This window comes from Staurois parvus, unplaced genomic scaffold (genome assembly GCF_062004578.1).
Source record: "Staurois parvus isolate SC_StPar_1 unplaced genomic scaffold, SC_StPar_1.0 ptg000662l, whole genome shotgun sequence".
NCBI classification, from domain to species: domain Eukaryota; kingdom Metazoa; phylum Chordata; class Amphibia; order Anura; family Ranidae; genus Staurois; species Staurois parvus.
Genome location: NW_028318458.1, coordinates 2,727,410 through 2,752,983, shown reverse-complemented (window position 1 = coordinate 2,752,983; position 25,574 = coordinate 2,727,410). Strand labels below are relative to the sequence as shown.

Below are 25,574 nucleotides of genomic sequence, written 5' to 3'. Positions count from 1 at the left end.
CCCAGGCGAAAGATGTGTGAAAACATTTATATATTGGACCCCCATTTTAAAGTAGTTTTAAAGGCTGGATGTTTTTTCACCTTAATGCAGGGAATGCAAATACTTTCACTTCTTCCCTCCTCTCTTAACATTTACCTGTGCCTGTCAGTGATTCAGTGCTATGCCCGGCTGCAGTCTTCTCTCCTCTCTTTCTCTTCTCACAGGGGCTCAGGCAGCAGCAGCCATTGGCTCCTGCAGCCGTCAATCAAATTGTGTGAAGGATTGGGGCGTAGCCAAGCCACACTGTCCGTGTCAATGGACATAGGCAGCATGGTTTGGTAGCAGCTTGCTATGGGGGCACACAGAGAAGAGGAGGAGCCTGGAGCACCATTGGGGGATGCAGAAGAGGGCAAAACCATTCCATTGTAAATGGAAATCTGGCTAATTTCAGTAAGATTTTTGAAATGTAGTTATCAGTTCGTTACTGAACTCAATTCAGGGTTTCATCGTCTAGTTTAAACTTGCTCAATATATTGAGCTTCCACGGCCATTAAAGTGTTACTAACCCCTCAACAGTAAAATCAGTCTGTATCTGCAGTAAAGCACACTTGTTATACTCATTGTGGAACCTAAGAGGGTTAATCCTCTGCACTGTGTAAAAATGCTATTTGATCCTGACTTCTCTGATCCTCCCCTTCTTCCAGTGTCTCCCTCTTATCTCCTGATAAGACATTATGTGGAGTCACTCTGCACATGCTCGGTTTGTGTATTGCTAGAGTTTTTTCTTCCTTGGTAGAGTGCATGTGATCAGCACAGGGCAAATCAGTACCGTTCAGACAGAGTTCAGGGGTTCTGCATCCTCCTAGAGCAAAATCAAAACTCCTCCTACAAGCTTTAACCAGTGCTCTGCTGGACAATGATACACTGAAGACTGCTGTATACCGCTGATCAGAAAAGATATTTAGCAGTTTATATTTACTAAAGTAATTGCATTTCCATGTTGTGTGTACTGTGGGAGACCAGATATAGCGAATGCAGGGTCCGGGGAGACCGGATATAGTGAATGCAGGGTCCAGGGAGACCAGATATAGTGAATGCAGGGTCCGGGGAGACCAGATATAGTGAATGCAGGGTCCGGGGAGACCAGATATAGTGAATGCAGGGTCCAGGGAGACCAGATATAGTGAATGCAGGGTCCAGGGAGACCAGATATAGTGAATGCAGGGTCCGGGGAGACCGGATATAGTGAATGCAGGGTCTGGGGAAACCAGATACAGCGAATGCAGAGTCCGGGGTTTAGTGACACTTTAAGATGCATGGTGGACTAAATTTAGCAGAATAACATTTCAGAATTTCTGCAGTACTAGATTATTTCAATAGGTGGTGCCACAGGCAACACCTGTAACTGCAGTGCTGTGTCCCAGAAGCCCCTTTCCCCTATAATCGCAGGTTGTCAGTATTTTGGTTTCTAGTTTATCTGGTAAAGCAATGTGTCCTGTATATGACATGATCCTGTTTTTTTTTTTTTATGTTAAACAGTATATGGGGATGAACAGGTGAAACTTGCTGTCACCATATTTCTGGTGAGTATTTCTGGTTGTGTTTCTGATAAGTGGGGTTATTACACATATGGATTCCAGGGAAAATGAGGTTGGAGGGAATATTATTTAAAGTGGCATGCTGAAAGGGCAACCAGAGATGAGCTTTCCTTCCGGCTTCCACTCTCCTCCTGCTGCCCCTGCTTTGCTTACACACTTGGCACTCATGCACACAGGACCCCACCTTGGCTACAGCATTTTGGCAGAAAGAAAACACCTGATACATGTCAAAGTGTCTTGATGCTTTTACACGTGTTTAGGCGTGCTTACAAGTGTCATGCGCTTGGGCAGTAATTCATTTCATTGGCCAGAATTTATTCTGGCCATTGAAATGAATTAACGCTCAAGCACTAAACGCGCCTAGCATTAACACGCATTTAGGTGCATTTAGACACGTTTACACGCATCAAGCATTTTTTCTGCCAAAATGCTGCTGATGGACACACTGCCCTGGGGTTTTTTTTTCCTGCGCTACTGCTACTAAAAGCCTCTAAAAGTCTATGTGTGCATGGACACATAGGATAACATGGGGGGTCATTTGGGAGCAGTAAAAAAAATGCCTGCTGCCCCTAAAAGTGACTGCAAAAATGCCCTGTATGCATGAGGCCTTAGGAAAGCTTGGCAGTAAAGGGATAATATAGGGTCTTGGTAGTGGAATGGGAAGGCACCGAGCATTCACTGGCTATAAGAAGTAGTGTTTCATGTATGGTAGAGGTAGATTTGTGCATGCTGATCTGTTATTGGTCTGTTGCTTTGCGAAGATGTGAACACAAATGGCTGTATTCAGAAAAAGTTTCTATTCCTAGGGCCTCGTTCACACCATACATGCATAAAAACTGATGGAAAAATGTGCAGATTTCACTTGCAGAAGTTTACATCAGTTTTCATGTGTGTCTTAGAGCGTTTTTATGCATGTTGACATCAGTTTTCATGCGCATCTTTTATGTGCCCTATTCACATCACAATGTTAATGTCACGCCTGTTTTTTGTTTTTTTTTTTTTTTTTTTTTCTGTGCAAAAAACTGCATACATGTTTCAGATCCCTGTACAGAAATAATGTGCACATGATACTAGAGTTGTATGGAAAGGGCACATAGAGAACATTTGTTTTCATTGAGCCTTTGCGGAACACGTGTAGAAAAACCGACGTCTCTGCACATGGTGTGAACAAGGCCTGAGTGGTGTAACCCAATCAGAATCCCTTTCCGCTGGTCTGAGCTCAGTGTGAAATCTGTTTGGTGACTGCACTTAGGTACCTTCTCCCTGCACCATTCATTTCAAAATAAATCTTCCCATAAGATATTCTGTGCATTTAAGGTGTCTCCCCAGGCAAATATTTGAAAAAGTCTATTGCAAGCAGGGCCGGACTGACCATTCGGAAACCCGGGCACTGCCCGAGGGGCAGGGTCAGTAAGGGGCCTCATGAGATGCCCCTGGTACCTTTCATAGGCTTTTTTGAATGTGGGCAAGGACACAGGGGCCCCATGATCCCCTATTGCCTGAGTTGTCAGTCCGCCCCTGATTTCAAGATTTCCGTAATGTACAAACAATCCTAATTCAGTTATTGCAAAGGAACTACCTTGAAATGCTGCCTATTCTGATTATAAACTTGTTTCCATTGCTGGGCCACCAACACTACTCAGCCCCTATGCAACTGATTCATTCCCCAGGCATTGTCAGCACCCAGAAGCTGCATCACTTCAAAAGCCTTATGGGCACATCATACCTTCCTGTACTGCGCATGCACCACTTCATTAGTCTCAGAGCCTGACTTTTCCTCTGTAGTACACAGGCTTCATCAGCCTTGACCGGGTCTCTACAGCGGATGTGCTACTTTATTAGGCTGGGGGCACCTTAGAATTTTTCCTCTACTATACCTATAGGAGTTTCCCAGCTTTGACAACATTCACTGAAGTTTGAGGTGGTGACATCACTTACTTGTGTTGAGGTCAGTCTTCAGAGAAATCAGAATGGGCCAAGACTGAGGGTTAGTGACTGCAGCAAAATGTAGGGGGGAAGGCATTTTTATGGCCATTTATTTATCAAGCATGTGGATCTGGCTTTTCCATACATAATATGGGCTGTTGTTTATATTGAGTAATATTGGAAGAGTTTTATCATTATTATTTATTTATAATTTGTCTCTTCTGCTTCTCAGTTTTGTCAGTTGGGTAACTTCTCCATACACATCGCTCTGAGGAACCTGAGGCCAGCTGGTAAGTTTCTAGGTGACATGCTTGATAAGGCTAGGTTCACACCTCTGCATGTGGTCATTGAAGTTCACGCTGTAACATTGCATGTATGACCGCACCACATTCCTGTGAAAATCACATACAATTCTGTGTGGTGCGATTTGAGCCCATCATTTTGCATGGCTCAAATCACACCACATCCGTATGAAAAAAGTGCAGGCACCTTTTTTTTTATTTTTGGTGCGATGGAATAGGTGTTCACAGTGTGCCTGAATCAGATTGCATTGGTATGTTCTGTGACCTGCTTTTGGGGTGTTAATTTATAATTGACACCCACACCCGGAATAAGAAAACTGCTGCAAAAATGATTGTAGAGCTCAGTCTCAGTCCCGTGAAGACTGTGCAGTCACTTTTTCAGCAGTTGTTTTCTTATTTCGGGTCACAGTCCTGCTTTGTTCTTTATCCAAGCAGGAAATAACATATGACATTTCTTGATGGTGTTCTGTACACCAACCGTTCATGTTATGTTATATTCATATTTTTTTATTTGCTGTTTTTTTCCCACAAAAGTTGCATTCCCCTTTTTTGTTTTTTTATCTGTCCCCCCAATGGGGGCCATTTTCTCTCACTTTGTATTCCAAGGAAAGGTGTTACCCAGGCTAAGTGAAGAGAACTCTTTCTAGTGTGATCATACAATTAAAAAAACTAGAGTTTCTAACACTTCTTACAGACAGTGTAATGGATAGGGGGACCATACATGCTATAGACTATACCAGCGTTTCTCAACCTTTTTTCAGTCAAAGCACCCTTTAAAATTATGGACAGTCCCGAGGCACCCCATTCTAAAATGTGAAAAACTGTTCGAACAGCAACATCCACAAGTGTAGGACACCCAATATTAGAGGTGATTTATTCTTCCAAAGCAAATACACTTTTGCATACTGGTACTGACTAGTATTCCAATGTTTCCCTTCTCCTCTCCCTCAGTTTTTCTCCATCACTGAGCTAATGTGACCCCAGCACTGATGGAGAGGGCCAGGGGAGGGTCAAACTAGGATGCTGTGCAGGCAGCTGACATCCTCCTTATCAACTGATGATGTCATTGCTTGTCAGGACGCTGGCGGCTAGAAGGTTGTGATGGCACACAATGAAAACCTGTGGCTTTGTGTACCTAAAAGGCAGGCTTGTTCCACCTGCTGGCTTGTATACATGTTTTGGGCAATTTTTAGACTTTTTGCCAAGGCACCCCTGAAGAAACCTCAAGGCTGGACTATACCACCTTATAATAGATTATACCACTTTACAATCTTTAACAACCGTGTAGTTCCAGGGTCAACCCGAACAAGCCCGTTCAAATTCTATCCATTCACCAAATCTCTCTTTTGTTGGTCTTTAATCCAATGTTTGTGAAATCAATACTTTCTGGATTTTTAATTGAAACCGTTTTGAACGTATTGAGAAGAGAACTTGGTGTCTGAAAAGTCCTTTTCATTTGCATAGTTTTTGTTGATGTGAGTACAGTAGATACATTAATAGAAAAATGGCACATCCAGTATCTTATGCCTAACAAAACAAAGGTAATCACAGTAATGCTTAACTGCGGGAGAAAAAATATGTCTCTATCCATTCCACATGCCTATAGGAATTAAAGTAAAATGTTACTAAAAGCCCAGTTTACTTGAGAAACCGTGACGTGACAGGCCACATCCAACTTCTCTCTTCTGGACTGTAGTTCCAGAATTTATTTCTTGAAGTGTCCATGTTATGTCCTGGTGATGTGGGCACTGCCCTTTGGTTGTGAAAACAGTTCATCAGAGGGTCCTCAACTGTTACATCACTAGCATCATGACATCACAATGTGAGGGGTGGCTGCAAGACTGATCAATTTCACAGAGAGCAGCTTACACTGACCAGTCACTATTACCAGAAGACGGTCATGTGACAACAGATTTAGGTAAGTAATTGAAGGTCTTAGAAAACATTTTTTTTTTCAAATACCACAGATTCCATAAGAGTAGTTTCTTTTTTTCATGCCTGGAGTTCAGCTTTAAATCTCTGCAGACAGTAGTTGAATGCTCTTTTTGTAGGTGTGTGATGTTGATGGCATACCTAAAAATAGGGGCATAGACAAATCTGATGGGGTTGCATCAAAAACTACTTTCAGCTAAATGTTACAATAATAACTCCACATGTATAGACCCATATGACTGTAGCCAAATTTCTATAACCTAAGCTGCAATCATGTGATTTTCCTTTCAAGGTTCAAAGACGCGGAAAATTCCCTTCCCGACCCGTAACCCCTTCACATGGCTCTTCCTGCTGGTGTCTTGCCCCAACTACACATATGAGGTAAGGGACAAGGGTGAAAGGGTCATTTTAAAGAAGAGCATACCAGTTAATTATGAATAGACGGCTCCATATATGAAACATGTCTCATTTCGTGATCTTTGTGTCTCAGGTGGGCTCCTGGATTGGATTTGCCATAATGACTCAGTGTGTACCTGGTAAGTATTTCAACCCTCAGTGGAGATTATGTTCTTCCCCTAATTTTTCTCATTTAAAGGGTACCCTTCTAACACAGGCAGACTTAAAGCGGAGTTCCACTCACTCTGTAAAAAGCATAAGTCAGCAGCTACAAAAACTGTAGCTGCTGACTTTTAAAAAAACAGCCACTCACCTGTCCCGCGATCCCGCGTTGCCCCCGCTGCAGCCCGTTTCACCGGCCATCCTGTATTCCAGGAGGCCAGCATTTTCAGTGTGGGCACCTGGCTGTTACAGCTTGCGGCTTCACAGCCGGGTGCCCACTGCGCATGCGCGAATAGTGCTGCGCTTCCTGAATGGCCCCGTTGTCTTCTGGGACCTGTCACGTGGCCCACAAGACTACGAGGAGGGAGGGTAAAAGGACAACTTCCGCTTCCAATCGCCTAGGCCAGGGGTAGGCAACCTGTGGCTCTCTAGCTGTTGTGGAACTACATTTCCTATGAGGCATTGCAAAGATTACAAACTGACAGTTACAGCTATGACTTGCAGAGGCATGATGGAACTTGTAGTCCTGTGGCTCTCAGGTTGCCTACCCCTGGCCTAGGCGATCGCAGCGGAAGTGGGCACACAGACTTGTCAAATTCGAGGTGCCCCCCCCCCCCCCAAAGGTGCCAATCCTTAATGGAGAGCAGGGGACCAATCTTTGAAGCTGAACTTCCCCTTTTGGGTGGAACTCCGCTTTAATGTAGGCATGTACTACATTTAGACTTGTAAAAGACCTGGCTATGGCCAGATGTTCGTTTTGACCTTTATTAACTTGAGAACAACTCTGTGTCCCGCTCTCATTTAGTTTCACTTTGACTTTCCCTAAATTTTTTTATTAATTACTGTTGTCATCCTCCTGTCCAATGAGTGTCCTCCCTTTGGCCTCTGGTGCAGTCCCCATTAGACTGAAGCTTCACATGCTGATCAGCAGTACAGCGTTGTCCTATTAATTTGCTTTGGTGTAGCCGCTTCTTATGTCTTACTATAAAGGTGATTGGGGCACAAGTACAGAGATCCCAGGCAGCGTCAACCAGGGAGGGGGGCATCTGGGCAGCACAGTGGCTAAATGGTTCGCACTGACAGTACTAGGGTCCTTGGTTCGAATCCCAATCATGGCACCACATACCTGGAGTTTGCATGCTCTGTGTGTGCCTGCGTGGGTTTCCTCAGGGTACTCTTGTTTTCTCCCCCAACTCCAAAGACGTGCGGGTAGGTTAATTGGCTCCTGTCTAAATTGTCCCTAGTATGTGTATATATGAATGTGAGTTAGGGACCTTAGATTGTACACCCCTTGAGGGTTAGGGACCGATGTAAATGTACAATATATAAGTAAAGCACTGCGTAAATTGACGGCGCTGTATAAGTACCTGTAATAAATAATAAATCTGGTTTACTGATTACCTAGTTTGAGGTGAAAAATCTTATCTATACCACTCCTGTATATAGAAGCATGAAAGCCCTGCTCAGTGGTCCTGTGCATCTCATGGCTTTTTAACACTTCTAAATAATATGTCCTTGTTTCCTAGTGGCGCTATTCAGCTTGGTTGGATTCATCCAGATGACAATTTGGGCCAAAGGAAAGCACCGCAGCTATCTGAAGGAGTTCAAAGACTACCCACCTCTCCGGTCACCCATAGTCCCTTTCATCCTGTGACCCATTGTCTAGTCTTTCATTTTGATCTCATTCCCCTGTCCCAGAACTCTTAACCTCACTGCACTGAACTGAGAGCCCCTGCACTGAACACTGAGCCCGCTAGGTCTGCCTCATTATGGGCCTTCCCTGGAATAATTAATCCCGTCCTCTGCAACGATGGGATGAGTATTATTAGTTGAACTTGTCAACACGTTTTGGTACTAATAAGCAGGAGATAAAAGTAAAACTTGACATTTTATTAACCACATTGGTCTGTCTTTGTTGTTTTTTTTGTTTTTTTAAATAACATGGAATAAAGTGTTAATATTTAATGTATACACCAGTTATCCACTAACATTGAGGGAAGCCCTTTTGCAAGATGAACAGGATGATGCATTTGAAAACCTGAGAAATGGTACTTCAGTGATGTTTTTGGTTGAAGGACAAACTTTTTGTTTTGTGGAACTTCATTCTCTCAACCAGCAGTGACTATTTTAATCCATACGCTGCTAGCATTAGTAAATAGATAGAAAAGTATATTATATTTACTTGTTTTAAACTTTTTTTTTACATTTCTTCAGTTATTTCCTGCTTTCCATGCCTAAGCAAATGATGTCATACATCCCATCAGTCTTCAGGAAGGGAGGGAGGGTTCTTAGCTCAGCCCATGCCTGAGCTAAAGGCAGATGAATTCCAGGGAGTAACACATAAACCATCTGCCCTTACTCAAGATGGCCATTGCCATTAATGCCAGGGGGTGTTTTTCATAATGATTTCTCAGCAAAATAAAACAAAGACATGGATGTATGGGAGAGTTTGCTTTCAATCTTAAAATAAATAGCTTTTTTGGTTTGTGGTGCTCAGATGCAGTGCAGCTCCACTTTAAAGTGACTTTACCTCAGTATGAGGTGAAGAATGTCCCCACGTAGGGCTATGTACACCCGGGTTCATGTGCAGATATTTTGTGGCATTCAGAGGTAGCTAAATGCCACTTCTGGATGCAGAAACAGTCTTTGCAGTTGCAACATGCAACCATCTGATCACTTACACTGTCTGGGCCTGATCATAGATGCAGCCCTGTCCAGGGTTTTCTCTCTCCCAGATAAGTTCCAGTCTCTTTGCCTCCACATTCAGAACTCTGCTGTCCAGGAGCCGCCCAACCCTCCATTTTTGCATGGGCGTCTTGAGCCCAATGGTATCCTTTTGAGGCAGTTCCAGAAAGCACACCAAAACCGCGGGACATAATAGAAATCTTTTGGCAAAGAGCAGCTAACCCGCATAAAAACTGGGTGCACTGCACTGCACCCGTGATGTGAGAAAAGCAGCACCCATCAGTGTTAAAGCGCCTGTCGAACTTCAGGAAATAATATTTTCAATGTTCAACTTTTTATTGCTAGAAAGGAGAGAGGAGTGTCAGCCCACGCAGCTCAGCAACAGCACCCTCTTAGTTATAGCAGCCTTTGAACTGTTTTTTAAATCTGAGCTACCCATTTTTAGATCATATAATTATATTCATATTACTTTTTCACGGTTTGTATGTTTTATCATTTAATATATGTATATTCTACTCTTTGATTTATTCTCTGCCTCATTTTTAGGATTTCATTGTTTTTTTCATCACACTCAGGATCCTAAGAGGGCATGTGATAATTGCTGAGCTAGTGGAGAGCAGCTCTTTAACCACTTCCCGTCCAGCCCATGTATATAAACGGCCGGACGGGAGCAGTGCAGGGGTGGGTGGCCATTTATAAACGGCGCCCGCATTTACAGCCTGTGCACGCTCCCAATCGCTGTATGGGACCTCTGTGTGAGGTCCCAATCATGTGATTACTGATTGGCCAATCGGTGATCACATGAATAGTAGTAAGCAAGATGTCACTTCCTGACATCATTGCTTACTACGTGTGAAATCTGTGAATGATCAGAGGTCACATGGTACAAGGCTATTCACAACAGCCTTGTACCATGTGACAAGCTGTGACCAATCACAGCTCTCACAGTATTTCTCAGTGGCTGCAAGAATGCAGTCAGAAGGAGAAATTATTGTTTTTACAGCTTTTATGGGTGTAAAAGCAATGCGTGTAAAAAAAAAAAAAAAAAAAAAAATCTTCATCACCCCCAACAAATAGTACAGTGACACTATGGTGACACTGTACTGCTAGGGTGACAGTATGTTAAAATACTAAAAATATAAAAATGTAAAAAAAAGTTTGAAAATTATAATTTTTGGTGATAAACTAATTTGAGTTATTTTTTTTTTTTTTTTACTAAAAAGATAACTGAATACATTTTGGCCAAGATTTATAAAGAAAGACATTATTTATTTGCAAAATTTTATAAGAAAACACTTTTTTTTTTTTTTTTTTCCCCAAAAATGTTGAACTTTTTCATTTATATAGCAAAAAAATAAAAATCCCAGTGGTGAATAAATACCAACAAAATAGAGTTTTCTGTCTCAAAATAATGCTAAAAGATTTATATGGGTACAGTGTTGCATGACCGCGCAAATGTCATTCAAAGTGTGATAGCACTGAAAGCTGAAAATTGGACTGGGCAGGAAGGGGGGGAAAGTGTCTGGACTTGAAGTGGTTAAACTACAGGTGACATTTTCCTGGGGGTGAGCGTAGTTTGTTATACAGGTTTTCCTGTGGCACTATCCACTTTGTGGATGTTGTGGAGACTTCCCTTCACTTCCTGTTCAGTTAACGGGAGTCAGAGAGAACAGATAGGAGATATCAACCGAATGGAGGCACACACAGCATTTAAAACCTACCAGTCTCTAATCTATTAAAAGTCTTAAAGCCCAGCTCTTGCCGCCAGAAAAAATTCCCTTGAGCTGGGGCTTCAGTGGGTCTAGGGGGTGAGGAATAGGCAGTGATACTTGCCTTACTCCTCTAATCCAGGTAAACGGTGAGCCATATCTAATTTTACCTGGCCCACAGGGGGTCTTCTAATGTGAAAGGAGGATCTCTGATGTGATGTTATTTCTTAGAACATGTTTGTTTATTCATTCAAATTATAATCGGTAATTTACTATATAATACTGATTTTTTTTTTTTGGCTTGTGAATATTTGTAAAATATATAATGTGGCCCTCATATTGAAAGGTTGGAGACACTTGACCTGCCCTTTTAGATATAATGAGCATTTAACCCTTGCAGTGGAGGTGGGGTTACTGCATGGCTATTTTTAACATAATTCCTGGAGTTCAAGTTTGAACCCCTTCGCGCCGACGTCACACAAATATGTGGTTTCACAGAACTGGGCTTTTTTTCCGTGGGGCCACATATTTGCGTACCTGTCTTTCTGCTGGAAGTGCGCCGAAACTCCCGATTCCGAGTCACATGATCGCTGTGATAGCCTCTGATTGGCTATCACAGTGATCAGTCACTGTATAGCCCAGCCCCCTTGGTTTTTTTTTCTCTCTATGAATGGAGGAGAGAGATATATTGTATCTCTCTAACTCCTGGCATAGAAGGGAAAAAAAATGTAAGAAAAGAAAAGAAAAATCAATATTAAAAAATAAAATATAAAGAAAAAATACCTAGATTAAGGTTTGATCTAGTTCAGTGCCAGGGTAAGTGTTTGGGTCAAGGTCAGGATTTTTTTTTTTTTTAATTGGTATCATAGTTACATAGTTAGTCTGGCTGAAAAAAAACAAAAGTCCATCCAGTTCAACCATAGAAAAAAAAAGTTATAATCCTACACCCACAGTTGACCCAGAGAAAGGCAAAAATAACCCAGCAAAGCATGATCCAATTTGCTCCTGCTGGGAAAAACATTCCTTCCTGATCCCCCGAGAGGCAATCGGATATTCCCTGGAACAACTTTACCTATAAATAAAGTTTCAGCATCAGCATCAGTGTCTGTGCTTTAGGTAAAAAAAAAACAAAATGTGTACTATTGTTTCTGGGCTGTACTACGGGTACAAACAACACATAACATACACATATATGGTATCGCTGCGATCGTCAAGAGCTGGAAAATTTATTTTGGGTTGTTTGGTGGTAGGTTATGGTAGTAACAAGAAAAATACAGCTAAATTTAAAAAAAAAAAAGGGTTTTTGTTACTGTTTTGGGACAGTTTTCCTTTGATAATAAAAAGAAGTCAGGAGACATCCATTACCATTTACCACCGAATGAAAGCTCAATTTATCCTGAAAAAAAACGCGGTATAATTCACCTGGATGTACAAAGTAGTTTTGATGATATGTACGGTTGTACTAACACATGTCAACATTGCAAAATTGTGCTTAGGCGTTAAGATTTGTTTCACCCTTAGGCGTGAAGGGGTTAAAGTGATTCTAAAGGTTGTGTGTGGTTTGTTTGTTTTTTCACACCTGCTTTGTGCACTGGTTTTGCACAGAGCAGCCCCAATCCTCTTCTTTTGGTTACCTGCTGACAGTCCTGGCTTCTCCCCTCTGCAGTGCCCCCCCCCCCGCCAATAGCAAGTCTCTTGTTATGGGGGCACTCGAGCAGGCTTACCTCCAAGCTGCACTACTGTGATTGGACATTGTCTATTCACACACAGCGTGGCTTGGTCCTGCTGTCTTCTCATTGGCTTACTGGATCTGATTGATAGCAGTAAGAGCAAATGGCTCCTGCTGCTGTGTGAACCAATGAGACACTCAGGAGAGCCACTGCTCTCATGCACATTACTGGATCGAGATGGGACACAAGTAAGAAAACCTTCTGCCTTTATAACCACTTTAAAAATAAAACTTTTGGTTGGAATTGGTTCTTAGAGGCATTTTTGGATGGTGCTTGGTCTTGAATCACTCACTTGTTTCTTACCCCATTTAAAAACAGCAGTCGCCAAATCTTCCATGCCAAATTTCCTATCTTAGGCAGCACATTCTCCCTTCCAACTTACACTCCACCTCCTGTATTCTCTCTAAGGGCCCATGTACACTGCAGCTGATAAATTCACGTTTAGGAGCTGTTCAGCATTTTTTTCAGCCGCCCCTGAACTCACCCTAATGTTTTCCTATGTGTCCATGTACACATCTTCATTTACAGTCGTTTACAGGCATTTGACTTTACAGTCGTTTTTTAACTCACCAAACTTGCATTCAGCAGTCGATTTTATCAGCGCTTCAAATGCAAAACGCTTGTAAACACGGAAAATTGCGTTTATAAGCGTTTGCGCTTGAAATTTTTTTAACTCTTCCAGTTCCTGATGCTGGCCAGAGCCTTTTTTCATCATGAAAAATGCATGCAAAACATTTTCAAGGTGCTCAGATGGACAAAACACTGCACACAGGATGTTCCTACCAAGCTTGTCACACATTGTAATGACCAATTTACACCTCAGACCTCTCCCACCCTTGGAAACAAAAGAAATGTTATTGACCATTCACACCTCAAATTCCTCATGAAGACTCCCCAGCCAGGTGGCCTTACTGACTCCCTCCAGCAGACACCTTTCCCTCCCTTGGAAACAAAAGATATGTTAATGGGCAACTCACTCCTAAGCTAATCTCAACACATACTGCTGTCTCTGCTTCTACTCTCCGTATTTCTCTGAAACAGTCTGAAATAGTTAATAGTTTACCACTGTTCAGTGCATTCTGGGCATTTGGGAGGTTCTCCTGTGCTTATCTTTAAAAAACACTTCTAAACAAAAACGTGCATAAACACATTATGCAAACACGGCTAAACAGACGTTTTTTAACCTATGTTTTCCAGCAATCAGCTTCCATCATTCAGATGTGTCCCGTGTACATGGGGCCTAATGCTCTATATAGCAGCAAGTATGGACTCCTTGTAATAAGTGCGCTGCTACTGAGGTATCTCCACCAAAAACTTCCTAAAAACCTAGTGGATGTTTCACACTAGTTAGTATTTGAATCATTAACCGAAATATCAGTTTTGAGCAGAGTTACCCTTTATAACTGGATCCCCATTTGTCTTTGAAAGCAGAAGATAGTTGTGATGTGTAACCCAGAGGTATTTGTGTCTTGGCTCCTCTTATAGCACTGTACTGTAAGCTGGATGTCAGCCACACGACGTTGACCATGATCTCACTGCTGCACGTTTCCAGTAAATGATGAGTAGAGCTGCTCAGAATGACTTTGAACTGTGAGGATTTGGGCTTCAGTCTAGAGGGATTAGAGTGTTTAGTGGGAGAAGAGTATTGACAATGTTCCAGCTCACTTATCATCCAAGAATAGGCAGAGAACAATTTCAGAAAGACGAGTCAGAGGTGCGTCAGTGTCTCTTCATTCAACAATAGAACAAATGTGTGTACATGGTGTTCCATAGGGAATGTGTTTCTAGTTTTGGGCAAAGTGATAGATTGTAGAAGGGTAATAACCTTGTTCAGCATTTTTTTGTGCGGGAGATTCACACTCGCTTACTGTCCTTTCATTGGTCAGAAAGTAATGGCAAATATGGTCTGTTATTGACAAACTGCCTAATTTGTTGTTTTGTTTTTCTAACTTTGCCCTTTGTTCTGTCTCTCCAATCTAAGCATTGATACTGTGATCTCTGTAACTTACAGTTGTGATGAGATAGCGATAACTTCAACCTCAGTTGGATACCACAGTCAGTGACTCAATCCATAAGACATCTTGTAGATCTTGTGAAGTTTATTCCATAAACTGAGAGAATCTTACAACAATGAGCATTCGATAGGTCAAAGGATCATAATGTGATCTACTTCATGGCATGAGGCTAGAGCTGCAATGTATTTCTGGGAAGGGGGAGGTCTATCTATACAGCATTAACTAAACCAAAGGAAAGGGAGGAGCAGAAACAAAATATAGAAAACACTTAAAGGCATATGACAGTCATGTGAAACACGACACCCATAGATGAAAGTTAATAACTTCTCAATAATCTATGAATAATACATGAACATGCTCACAGGAACACAATTTGTACCATACTGACAAAACAAGAAATATGTGTACAGTGGCATAATGCTGCTGCCTGTAAGTTGGGGCTGGCACCCATTGATTGTGATGTACCGGTCAACTGCCGGAAGGTGATGGGTAGATCACAAACATGTTTCAGTGTTGTCGGCCAAGCACTTTCCGCACAGTGGTGCAGGCACATGCTCACCTAATCCTAGGCTGCAGAGATGGCCCCGCCACTTGCATACATGCAGCTGCAGCCCTGAGTAGCTTGGGCAGGTTTGGGCTCTTGTCTGTACTCTCCTGAACTCTGTGTTGTGTGCTCATCCCCACCAGCCCTCCCCCCTAATCCAAGTGGCTTGTGGGTGAGAGAAGATCGCCGGTGGGGATCAGCGCCAGAACATGTAGGTTTGCCACTGCAGCTTTCTTGCATCAATCTGCATTAAAAAACAATATCTGTGCCCTCCTAACCTCCGGTACCATGCCATCCTGACCCCTGAGTACTATTCCCTCCTGATCCCCCAATATGATATCTTCCTGTCCCCCCAGGACCATGCCCTCTTGACACCCCAGCCCTCCTGATCTCCCAGTACCATACTGTGGCCCTCCTGAACGCCCAATACTATACTTTCCTGACCCCCTCCCTACATACGAATGACCTCTGTACACTGCCCTACTTACTACTGAACTCTGTACACCACCGTACATGCTGCTGACCAATGTACACTGCCCTACCTACTACTGAGCCCTGGATGTTGCCCTACCTACTACTGACACTGGCCAAAAATCAGAGCAGATAACCAGGCCTGACACTAGTCAAGCAAATCAGCCTACAGTACCAGATGTTTTCCTTTCATGATGGACTACAGCATCAGCCTTATGAGGGTGACCAATTACTCCCCAGACATGAAAAAATTGTGAATGAAACCAAAGGCTGAGTTTCTCACTGAAGCTATCTTTTAAGGTAGGCTAACTTAAAGAAAAAAAAAAAAAAAGGGTGCTGCACCCCGGTGATCTTTGATCTCTTCAATGTTGTCTAGGAAGATCTCCACCTCTCAAAGGTTGCCTACCCTTGCTTTACAGGGTCCTGACAATCCACAGAGAAGGTGTGTAAGCACAGATCACATGTGGGCCTGTTAAGCCAGTTCTTGGCCCAGGTACCCAATGCAGAGCTTCTGCTGTCCACATTATATGTGGTGCACAACACAGTACTGACCCCTCTCTCTGCTGGGAGCTACTTACATTGCAACGCCTTGTGGATATCAGAATTTCAGGATAGGACTACCAAGCACAACAGCTGCCTTCATCACTAGCCACCACTAGATCCTGGACCAAGCAGATTTACACTTTGTTATTTAGGACTCAATCACAATTACCAGACATGGTTTTCCACTTCACTTAAAGGGTATGTTCACCTTTTCAATTTGTAGTACATGCAGTAGGGTCTGCAGGGGTGGTCCGAGTATTTGAAGTTGGTTCATCTTTCATTTTCCTGAAAAGGTGAACATGCCCTTTAAGCTGTTTTGGTTGCAATGGTTCATGTACCCATACACTGGCATGACGTTTTAGCAGTCTTTTATTTTTGGACAAGATATAGTAAATCTTCAGGCCCTGAACTATAAAGTCCACAAAGGGGGGACCAAGACCGTGGCACCACTACATCACTTTTTATCATGACACTTGCAACTGAGCTGCTTTGTAAAAGAGGTAGGATGGGGTGGAACAGGCTACTAGTACAATTATACAAGGCATAAAAAGAAAAGTAGGAACCCCTTCTTACAGATGGGTGGAGGTTTTGTGGGAGTATGGGTATCTGGAGATGAGATTGGACTTGGTTTAACTATAGCTCAGTAGACCCCATAGCACAATTTTCACCCCGGTGACCTCCCTACAGTCATTGATCCTAACATAAAACATGTCTATGCATAGAACATTGCTGTGGACAGAAGTTTGTCAGGGAAGGGGTGGACATCAGTTCATGAAATTAACTCTTAACAAATCTCAGAAAGGTAACCACAACAATTCTGTGACATCACAGCCCTTCCTGTCCACACAGGTTCAAGCAGCTCTGTCCCCCTCCATTCGGCAGTAGATCACTGCTATAGTGATCTGTTGCAGGCAGGGGCGACTAACAACTCATGGGGACCCCGGGCAATAGGGGATCATGGGCCCCTGTGTCCTCAACCACACCCAAAAAAGCCCATGAGAGAAGCTAGGGGCATCTCATGGGGCCACCTACTGACCCTGGGCCCTCGGGCAGTGCCTGAATGGTCAGTCCGCCCCTGGTTGCAGGACAATTGCATCCAACAATAGGTCACTAAAAGCAATGATTTACTGCTGCACAGCTGCATGAGGGAGTCTGGATATGGTCTTCAATAACCTGATCCAATGCCCCTCCACCCATTCCAAGAAGAAGAAGAAAAAGTAAAAAAAAAAAAAAAATACAGCGTATAAAACAGTGTATGTGTGTGCTTTTGCATACTCTTTTTATAGACTAAGGCTGGGTTCACACTGATACGGTGCAGAATTTGCAGCGTTTTCTGTGCGAATTCCGCACTGCATCAGAATCGCACCCCGTTCATGCGAACCACCGTGGGGGTGTATGTTAACAACACCCCGAAATCAGTCCACAAAGCGCGGTGCGATGTGCAGAATCGGAGCATAGGTGTGAATACCCATGTGATCTGATTCTAGTGCGGACCAAAAAAGGGTCCTGCACGTTTTTGGTGCGGTGCGATTAGAGCCATACAAAATGTATGGCTCCAATCACACGGCACACAAATCGCATGTGATTTGCACAGGAATGTGGGCGGTCCCTGTGTGAATCACATGCGATGTACCGCACTGCATACATGTGAACCCAGGCTAAATATGAATATTCTCACCCAATATTAATCCCCTGGTCACAACAATGAGGTTGGATGATCTGGCTGACATTGTCATTAGACGTTTTAGTGATTGTGATCCTGTGAAAAAAGTTGAAGTTTTGCTCATCTTGTCAGCCTGACTTGATGTTATGTTAAGGTTCCACCACCATTGTATACAAAGGGAATAAAGCTCTCCTAAAGTAAGATGGATACGTTCATGTTGAGCTTGAGACTCCATGCACACGGGACATTTGATAACGCTGGTAATGCTAGCTGTGTAAAGTCATGTTAAAAACTTGAGTTTTCAGCTTTTGTTAGCATTTTTGCATTAGTGTTTAGTGGCGTTTCCCCTCTTTTGCAGTTTTTAGCATTTTTTTTACAAAAAGAAGTCCAAAAACTCAACTTTGCAGTGTTTTACCGCATTTTGGTGCGTTTTTCAGTGTTAGAGCATTTTTACAGCTAAAAAACTCTAGAAACCCACTAGTTCTGGGTTTTTTTTCCAGCCAAAAACATTGATTCCAGTCTATGTGTGCATGGACACATAGGATAACATGCTGGGGGGGTTTGCTGGCTGTAGAAAAAAAACATCAAAAGCCAAAAACAGCCGCTGTAAAAATGTCCAGTGTGCATGAGTATTCTGGTATGTTACATAAACGTTGCGCTAATGTGATAGCATTTTAATCAGCAGACTTTGCGGGTTATATTTCAGGATAAACATATGGAGGTGCGCACCTTGTGTGAATACTGCTTCGGGAAAAATTACAGGAAAATGCATTTTTTGGCTAATTTTGCTATTTATTCCCAATAAAAACAAAGGAAACGAAAACATATATATCCAAACTTGCTACCAAATTAAAGCCCTATAATACGTTGGGGTGGCCTTCAAAATACTTGAAAAAAGGATAAAATGTTTGGAACTAAGACATCACCCCCCAAAAAAAACAACAACTTTGAAGTGGTTAAACTGTAGCTTTTTTGCACAACTACAAAACAGATATCTTGTCAGTTTTTACTAGAATAAATATTCTAGGGTTTTTTTTTTACAGCAAAAGCAATACTGTGTTAGGTATACAGGGTTAATTTCAGTGCTGGCTGGGATGACCAGAAGCTCTTAGGGGCAATGTGTACTACTAAGACAACTAAACACATTCACTTTATTGCACAGCCTTCAAAAGGGGGATCTGTGCCTAACTGCGGCAATTAAAGTGTTCCTAGACCCGCAATAGTAAAATCAGCCTATACAGTATAAGCAATAAAGCATGATTTTTATATTCACTGTGAAACCTAAGGGGTTCATCCTGCATTGTGTAAAAAGGATGTGTGATCCTGTCTTCTCTGAGCCTACCCTTCTTCTACTGTCCCCAATCCATCTGCTGATAGTACAGAGCTCTAGTAGTCACTCTGCACATGTTCTGTTTAGTGTGTATTGCTAGAGAGTTTTTTTTTTCCTTGGGAGAGTGCATGTGGTCAGTAGTGATGTTCGAGTCGATAGCCACGCCCCACAATGTACTGCACTCTGACAGTGCATTGTGATTGGCCAGAGCAATGCACCTGACCACAGGTCAAGCATAATGCTTTGGCTAATCACAGCACAATTGGGTGGAGCTAGCGGTGATATCACTGCTAGCTCCGCCCAGTTATATACATCTGACCGGCAAATGTCAGTGGCTAGTGTCGTGGTTTTTTTATTTCAACAAGTCGGTGTTGTCGTGACAATGCTGGATGCCGTGATTTGACGATGGATTACAATGATGGGACCATTTTTTTTGGCTTTTTTAAATGTTTTATATTCACATTTTACACTTTTTTTGGTGAATGGGTAGGGGTACTATGTACACCATGCTCATTCACAAGGGGGGGGGATCTGAGGGCCCCCCTTGTTAAAGGGGGTTTCCATATTCCGATAAGTCACATCCCCCCGCAGATCCCCCACACCCACAGTCGCCCTACCCCAAAGTATCCGCCCATGTTAAGGGCATGTTGCCTGGTACAGTTTAGGAGGGGGGGTAGCTTGACCCCCCCCCCCTTTTACTGGCCTGCCTAGTCTGTGTTCGGATCAAGGGTCTGATAGGAATTTAGGTGGGAACCCACGCTTTTTTCCCACATTTTTTTGAGGGGCTCGGTATGGCTTTTGGGGGGCACTCCACGCACTTTTTAAAAATTTCTTACTGTGGGGTCCCTCCTAACCTTCCTATGAGATCTAAAAGGTCTGGTATGGATTAGGGAGGGGACCCCATGCTGTTTTTTGTTTAAATAAAAATGTAATTAAAAAAAAAATTGTTAGTCCTGCTGCAGCAGGTTCTATACATTGTACAGATGTGCAACTGTGCAGGTGGTGTAAGGGGACTTCCCAGGTGTGATATTTAAAGGATTTTTTTTCTTTATGCCATGAAAAATGACTGCCCCTTCAAAAGTAGTACTTTTTGAAAAAAACATTTTTCATTGATTCATGTCCCTCAGGGCAGTAACTAAGTCTCCATACCACTTTTATGGCAAATAACTTACATATAAGCCTTCAAAATGGGCACTTTTGAATTTACAAGTTCAAGTCCCATAGACTTGCATGAAGTTCAAAGTTTGCGGTAGAACTTTTGTTAGGTTTGAATGTTCGACCACGAACCGAACAGGTGGGTGTTTGGCCCATCATTAGTGATCAGCACAGGACCAATCAGCACTGTCCAGACAGAGGGTCAGGGGTCCTGCAGTCTCATAGGACAATCAGGGAAGAATGAAAACTCCTCCTACAAGCTTTAACCAGTGCGCTCCTGAATACTGATAGAAGTCACAAGACTGCTCTAACAGCTGTTAAGAAAAGGTATTTAGCAGTTTATATTTAGTAAAATAATTGCATTTCCATGTTCTGTGTACTGTGGAAGACCGGATATGGTGAATTCAGGGTCCTGGGTTTAGTAACACTTTATTACTCCTCCTGTGTGTCTTATGTTAACTCTCCTTGTCAGGAAATGTCATTGGGGGTCAATGTATACAGCAACCACTGCAATCCTTAATGATATGGTATTGGATTTGTGTTCTCTTCACATGCGCACATCTTTTCTTTAATTTGCCTCGAGCCCTTTAAAGGGGGGGGGGCCCTTCCCACCACCCAGGTCCCATAGCAGCCATGTGGTATGGTATGTCTAGTTGGCTGGACTATTTGCAGGTAAAGGATACAAATATGTAAATACAAATGAGAAAGATGACGGTGGAGGTTTCTCTGACAGATTCTGTAAATCTATAAGTATCAGTAGCCAACATACATTGAATTTGATACAATGAGCTGACCCTGATGGCCTTGGGGACCTGGACTATGGCCTATCAGGCCTAGTGAGTAAAAACAATTTTCTGAAAAGGACAGAATTGACGAGTTGGAGATGAAGTCACTTATGTTATAAGTGCACCATCCTGTGGCCCTATGTAAAAATGCAACTTTGCCTAATAATAAATTAAGAACGACTAATATACTTCTCATGAGAGTAAAATGGGACTTGTCACTCTTGGTTTCCTTCTGAACAGGGGCAGGCTGACCATTCGAGCACTCGGGCACTGCGGCACTGCCCGATATGCTCGTTACCAGGCTCTGTTTAGGTTTAATACTTTGGAGTCACAGGCTTGGAACCAACATGCAGTGTGTGAAAGATGGAGAAACATAAGAACTCCTTGTCTATGCTTTCAGATCAGGGACTCTAAAGGCACTAAAATACATAAGCGGTGAATTAGCATTCCCTTGGGAGAATGCCTTCACTCCTTATGGTCAGTAAAGACATAGGTGGCAATTTAGTGAAGTTTCTATTTTTTTTAAATTCCCTTGTGATGTCCACCTCACTTTAATTACTGTTTTACAGAACAGAGCTATATGCACTTTTTATTTATTTATTTTGGCATAATTATTATTCTTTGTTACATATAAAAAGTGGGATTTTTGTACTCCTTGTACAACCATTTTCTTGGAGTCCATTGAGGGACACAGGGAGTCTATTACCTTTAGGTTATATTGCCGTCTACAGGAGGACCTATTATAGACATGCACTGATATGTGTGTTTGAAATGCAGCATCCTGCTGGGGTCAACTTCCATTTCTGCAGAGAAAGCATCTTTTTGGCTGATTCTAGGAAAGAGGGCTGCTCACTCTTCACAATACAGCACCGCTCTTTTGTCTCCAAACAGCACCCTGTAATGGGTCCCAAGAGCAGCTTACTCAACAGCAAGACATTTTTAAGTAGACCTCAGAAGGCTATGCAGTGTATTTATATTTTTAAAGTAAACATTTCATGGAAAAAATAGCAGCTTCCATGTTTGTGTAATTTCCCCCCACTGACTCCGCATCATCCTTAGCTGGCACACCGTCAATTTGTAGTCCAGAATTCAGAAATCCTTTTGGGAACCCCCCCCTCCCATAGGTATAAAGGAATAGCCCTGAAGAAGGGGAAGTCCATTCCCCCAAAACATGTTGGCTCGATGTACATGTTTACCTTTTCAATAAATGTTTTGTAAACCCTACATCAAGAGTTGCATTTTTCAAGACACTGGGCACTTCTTCCTCCCCAGCCAAGTCCTCTTGCTGAAATGACCACATGGCCATACCAGAAAGGTAGCAGCCCAAGCTCCCAAGAGGGCTCACCACCACCATTGGGCACACAACCTCCTACCTACAACATCGGGAATGATCCAGCATGGTCTCCAGCCCAAATCAGATGTTTATTTCATAACAGTTTTCCTTTAAACCCGCATCAGATTAACATGAGCAGAACACCAGAGTAAGCCGTTACCCAAATACAGGAAACAAATCATTTTTTAATGTATTTTATTTAGTTTAGGCTTTATGGACAGCCGCAGCAAGCCCATGCTGAGCTATTTGTGAAAACCACAAGACCAATAGCAAGTTACTTCAAAAGTTCTAACACTAAACTATCAGCTATAATTTAAACATGAATTTTCAGATTGACATACTGTATAACCAAATGTACAAAAACATTTAAAAGAGGCAACTAATTATTTTGTGTGATTATTCACCCCGTTTTCAGCTCTCCACTCATCACTAATCCTCCAGGTTGCTGCACTTTTTTATAAACATACCCCACCACTCATATATAAAAGGACCAATAACCTGTTCGCACTAACATTACACAACTATGTGGACTTTCAGCGGGTGGGATTTGATGCTGAGAGACTGCATATTTGTGTACCAAAATGTAAACAAACCTGTGCTGAGAGCGTGCCCTGCATGCCTAACCAATAGCTCCTGATTTCTACTTGCTATCAGGAGCTTTCCGGTTATATGACTGCTGTAACAGCCAATCACAGCAGACACATGATAATAAACCCCGACCCACCTACCAGCATCTGAAACCCCTAAAAGAGGCCGGAAGGTGCCGGCGTTAATGGGTTAATTACCCTAATTTGAACTTGCTCCAATTTTTCCAAAAGACACGAGTTAAAGTTAGAGTTTTTTGGATTTTATTAGATTCGCATATATCTGCGAATTGTTACATTTTAGTTACATGTGTTGTTTTGGAAACTAGGCCTCCCCTATCCATGTGCAAATGAACTTGCTGGACTGGTTCATGAGCTCAGGCCAGGAAGTGATGCTACAGGAAATGATGTAGGCAGGAAGTAGGGGGAGAGGATTAGGACAGCCATATGCTCAGGACAATGGAGCACTAAGTAACTTTTAGTGTATCCCTCTTGCATACATTGTCCATGCTAATTTAATGGGAAGGATAGATAGTTTGGACATGTGTATATTATATGCATATTATCTGATGATTTGTATGTAGTGAATTGTTTTTCCTACAGTTGTATGTGCAGCTTTTCTGCTTAGTAAAGACATGATTACACTACAGAGGTTTTTTTTAATGCTTCCTTGCTTTACCACAAAGTGACCCTAATAGAGACAAAGCAAAACATGCAATAAATGTGGAATGTTCAGCAAACTTTAACTGAAGTACATTGGAGTCAGTGGGGAAGGCAAAATTAAGGTGTTTTTTGAGAGCAGCATGGGTTTTAAATTGCTTGTGTGTGGCCCAAGTAATGACTCCTCCTTTCTTGTTTGAGAATTATCTCTATGTCCTTTTGTTGCCTGCGCAATGTAATGATTGCCCATTTCTGTTTCAATATTTTTATTAGGAAAGTTTTGATTTTTAAGAATATAACAAGCTCAAAATATGCCCTCGCAGGGGCAGAGCAGAACAATAACATATAAACAGGGACATCCTGCTGACTTGTATTAGTCATAACAAAAAGTCCGATAACATCAAGAAGGGACGGCAAACAGCCGAGCCAAATAGCAGCAGTAATCCAACATAATATTGGAAAAAAAAGAGAAAAGAAGTTAGAAGAAAAGCGAAAGAAAATAAAACAAACAGGAATCAGAAAGAAAACATGAAAGAAGGGAAACTAAAGGGATCACGGATCCGGGGCTAGCACCAACAGCGACTAAAGGAGGCCATAACTAGTAGGAGGCAGGGATGGTAAGGAATAGCGTATCCAAGGTTCCCAAACCTTAAGGAATCTCGGGTGAGAATTAGGAAGAATGCTAGACATCTGCTCATTGAACAACATAGCATTCATCCAAGTTCTCACCCCTTGAAAGACTACCGAAGGGATTCTCCAAGCTTGAGCTATAGTACTTTTAGCCAAAATGAATAGGTAGGATGCTAATTTCTGTTGAGACCTAGACAGACCCAAAATTGGGCAATGCAGGAGGGCCAAACTTGCATCCCTACGGACTGTAATATGAAATAGCGTTTGAAGCAAACCGAAAACCCTAGACCAGAAGCCGATCAATCGCGGGCACGACCACCAAATGTGCAAGACGTCCCCACATAGACCACAGTTCCGGAAACCCCTATCACCGCCAGTCAGATTAAAGTGAGCAGTCCGAGCTGGGAACCAGTACCACCGTAGTAGAAATTTGTAGGCTGCCTCGAGAGTGACTGTATTAAATGAACATTTTGCCACCATCCCCCAGGCCTTACGCCAATCCTCCGCCTCAATCGAAACACCCAGATCTCGCTCCCACTGAGAAACATAAGACAGGGGCGATGAGGAAGACCTGTTAAGGGAGGCATATATTACCAAAATAAGGCCAGGGGACCCTGGGGAATGCTGACAAGCGTGCTCAAAGGGCTTTTTGCGGTAAGGATATGTAGAGGTACGACGGAGTGGCGCAGTTGCAGATACCGATAATATTCCCGTGGTGGGACCCCCCTGGATTCTCGAAGAGACTCCCAAGATGCAAGCGTATGAGTGCTCAGAAAATCGTGTACAATAACAAAGCCATGGGAGGTCCACCAAGAGAAAGAAGAGGGATGTTCTAGGCCTGGCCGAAATAAAGGATTATGAGTGATTGGCAAAAGGGGTAGGCATGACGAAATCAAATTCCCCGAATATTTAACAGAATCCCAGATTCTCAAACTGTGAAGCATAATAGGGCTCAAATCCGGAGGGCGCAACTTAGGTGGGAGCAAAAGCAATGTAGTTAAAGAACAGTTGGGTAATTCCAAGAGTAACCACAATGGAATATCAGTCGTGGCATGAAGCATAGACAACTGGGAAATCTGAGCCGCCAAATAGTATCTAGAAACTTGTGGAACTCCCAAACCTCCCTGTAGTCTATGGGTATACAGAGTGGCTCTAGGCACTCTGGGACGTTTACGAGCCCAAATAAAACTGAGAATCCAGCTCTGTAGTACACAAAGAAAAGAAGCAGGGACATGGATAGGGAGAGTACGGAAAAAGTATAAGATCTTCGGTGAAATAGTCATCTTAACAGCATGTATCCGGCCAAGCCATGATAAAGAAGGAAACTGCCAAGAATGAAGCAGGGATGTAACAGAGCACAATAAGGGGTAATAATTGGCTGAAAATAAGGCAGAGTAGTAGGAAGTAAGTGTAACGCCAAGATAAGCCATAGAATGGGACGC

General features: G+C 42.6%; 2 protein-coding genes across 5 annotated transcripts in view; one reads left to right on the top strand and one right to left on the bottom strand.

Moving 5' to 3' along the window:
• Nucleotides 1-8,196, top strand: part of TECR (trans-2,3-enoyl-CoA reductase) — a 78,227-nt gene extending 70,031 nt beyond the window's left edge. For all 4 annotated transcript variants that reach the window (XM_089651768.1, XM_089651769.1, XM_089651767.1 and 1 more), the window contains 5 exons: nucleotides 1,519-1,562; nucleotides 3,736-3,793; nucleotides 6,030-6,118; nucleotides 6,228-6,273; nucleotides 7,822-8,196. In XM_089651768.1, coding sequence (XP_089507894.1) covers nucleotides 1,519-1,562; nucleotides 3,736-3,793; nucleotides 6,030-6,118; nucleotides 6,228-6,273; nucleotides 7,822-7,949 — 365 coding nt within the window. In that variant the 3' untranslated portion in view covers nucleotides 7,950-8,196. The remainder of the gene's footprint in view (nucleotides 1-1,518; nucleotides 1,563-3,735; nucleotides 3,794-6,029; nucleotides 6,119-6,227; nucleotides 6,274-7,821) is intronic.
• Nucleotides 8,197-13,809: 5,613 nt separating this feature from the next.
• Nucleotides 13,810-25,574, bottom strand: part of LOC149448712 (adhesion G protein-coupled receptor E3-like) — a 128,966-nt gene continuing 117,201 nt past the window's right edge. The window contains exon 20 of the mRNA XM_089651739.1: nucleotides 13,810-14,029. Within this exon, the coding sequence (XP_089507865.1) occupies nucleotides 13,810-14,029 (220 nt within the window). The remainder of the gene's footprint in view (nucleotides 14,030-25,574) is intronic.